Source organism: Pteropus alecto, unplaced genomic scaffold (genome assembly GCF_000325575.1).
Source record: "Pteropus alecto unplaced genomic scaffold, ASM32557v1 scaffold11, whole genome shotgun sequence".
Taxonomy (NCBI): Eukaryota; Metazoa; Chordata; class Mammalia; order Chiroptera; family Pteropodidae; genus Pteropus; species Pteropus alecto.
In genome coordinates, this window is record NW_006431956.1 from 15245112 (window position 1) to 15247088 (window position 1977).

The 1977-nt window shown below is 42.9% G+C and overlaps 1 protein-coding gene across 1 annotated transcript in view; it reads left to right on the forward strand.

The window, feature by feature from the left end:
* GAD2 (glutamate decarboxylase 2) overlaps window positions 1–1977 on the forward strand; it is a 71293-nt gene that overhangs the window by 10613 nt on the left and 58703 nt on the right. Inside the window, exon 7 of the mRNA XM_006907014.1 lies at window positions 1714–1829. Coding sequence (XP_006907076.1) covers window positions 1714–1829 — 116 coding nt within the window. The remainder of the gene's footprint in view (window positions 1–1713; window positions 1830–1977) is intronic.

The following is a 1977-nucleotide window of genomic DNA, read 5'->3' on the forward strand; positions in this document are numbered from 1 at the left end:
AAAATGGCTGAAGTGCAAAATGAAGAGCGGGAAGGCAGAAGCTTCTTCGATAAGTGTCCTGTGAAACGCACTTTCTTTGTGTACATCTTCCCCTTTTTCTCCTGTCCTCCTTTCTCCCTGGCCTTTCTGAGAAGGACAGTGAAGGCAGTGGTTCTCGTCAGGAGAATTTTGCCCTCGATCTTGCCCCCCCTCCCCCGCCCCAGGGAACATTTGGCAATGTCTGGAGGCATTTTTGGTTGTCACACTGGGAGAGCATAGTGTTATTGGCATCTGGTGGGTAGAGGCCAGAGATGCTGCTAAACACTCCACGATGCACAGGACAGCCCTTCACAAGGAATTATCCAGCCCAAAATATCATTAAGTGGCAAGATTGAAAAGTATAAGCTTTTAGACAGTTAGACTTTTATTGTTTATTTATTTAGTTAGTTTTATTTTTCAATTACAGTTGACATTCAGTATTATTTTATATTAGTTCCAGGTGTACAGCATAGTGCTTAGACACTGATATAAATTATGAAGCAATCCCCCCAATTAGTCTAGTATACAGTCAGACTTTTAGACACAGTTTCTGCTCAAAGCAGGTCTGACCTGGATTCTGCTTATCCCAAGTCTCTGGAGTCCAGAAGAGGTAGGAATCGTCCTTCTTCTGCCTGATGACAGAGCCAGGATCTGGGTGACGAATGCTCTGTGTCAGGCTGCCTGCTTGCGTCAGAGCCCAGGACCCATGAGGCAAGGGTTATGGCCTCGGGTGGGCCATTCAACTAGGCATAAGAACCCTTTTGCTCCTCAGCTACCAGAAGGAAAGGGAACTCAGCACTCATGTGATGGCGTGTTCTTCTTTGCATGGGAGGGGAGACAGTCCCTTCACTCTGCCCCAAGATCTCACAGCTTCCATGCCAGTATATCATTTGCATGCACAACAATCTGTCTTTTTCCTGGATAGCAAAAATTCTAACCTTTCCAACAATCCTGGGGAAAAACTCACTCTTCATTGCTTGTCAAATGAGACTCTAGTTATAAGGCATAAATCTTATGGTATGAAATCCTTGACAATCTTAGGATGACTCAGGAAAAAGAAATTCAATATGGACTTAAAATTCCTTTAGTTGTGTGTTTTTTCTGTAATTGCAAAATAAAATTTTATTAACCATTACAATTATATTTCGATAATGTCATTGAGAGGGAAGAATCATTTCAGGCAAATTAAGAGATGAGTATGATGAGATGGGATTGAATGTTTATCCTCATTCTGTAAGAATTGTTGATTTATAGTTCACATCATTAATGGCAACTGATTTGTCTCAGTTTAAGTACAAGGCATTGCATGAACTGAAATGAAAATAAATAAGACTTCTCCATCAGGACATCAGTAGGAAAGACCACATTTACAAGCTGGGAAGGAAGACAACAATTTCTCAGTTTTTAAAAGGCTCTTTAAAGAGCTCCCAGCAAAATCAGAATCTATTGCATCTCTCGTTGGTAACAGAGATGAGTGTGGAGGGGGAGCATCCATCCTATGGTTCTGCCCAGTGTTTCTTTTTCTGGACCATCTCAGCTAGTGCCTTAGGATCAAGTTCAAAGGATAGGCAATAAGAACGTCTTCTCCTGTGTCCAAGGAGGACTCTAGACCAGTGGCAATAGGAATGCGGCTTGCATATGTAATAATGTTGGTAATGGCTGGAAAAGGTAACTGTGTGTTGCTGTGCACTCTAGGTGGCGCCATATCCAACATGTATGCCATGCTGATTGCGCGCTTTAAGATGTTCCCAGAAGTCAAGGAGAAAGGAATGGCCGCCGTCCCCAGGCTCATTGCCTTCACGTCTGAGCATGTACGTGTCTCTGTTCTTCCCGTGTAATGCCTGAGTTGAAAGAATGATATTTGGAAATGCTTTATCTCCCCCACCACCTGCCAGAGGTTCTCAGTCTTTCTCGTTTGAAAATTCTAAACAGATAGTCTACCCTCATGGTGCCTTGAAC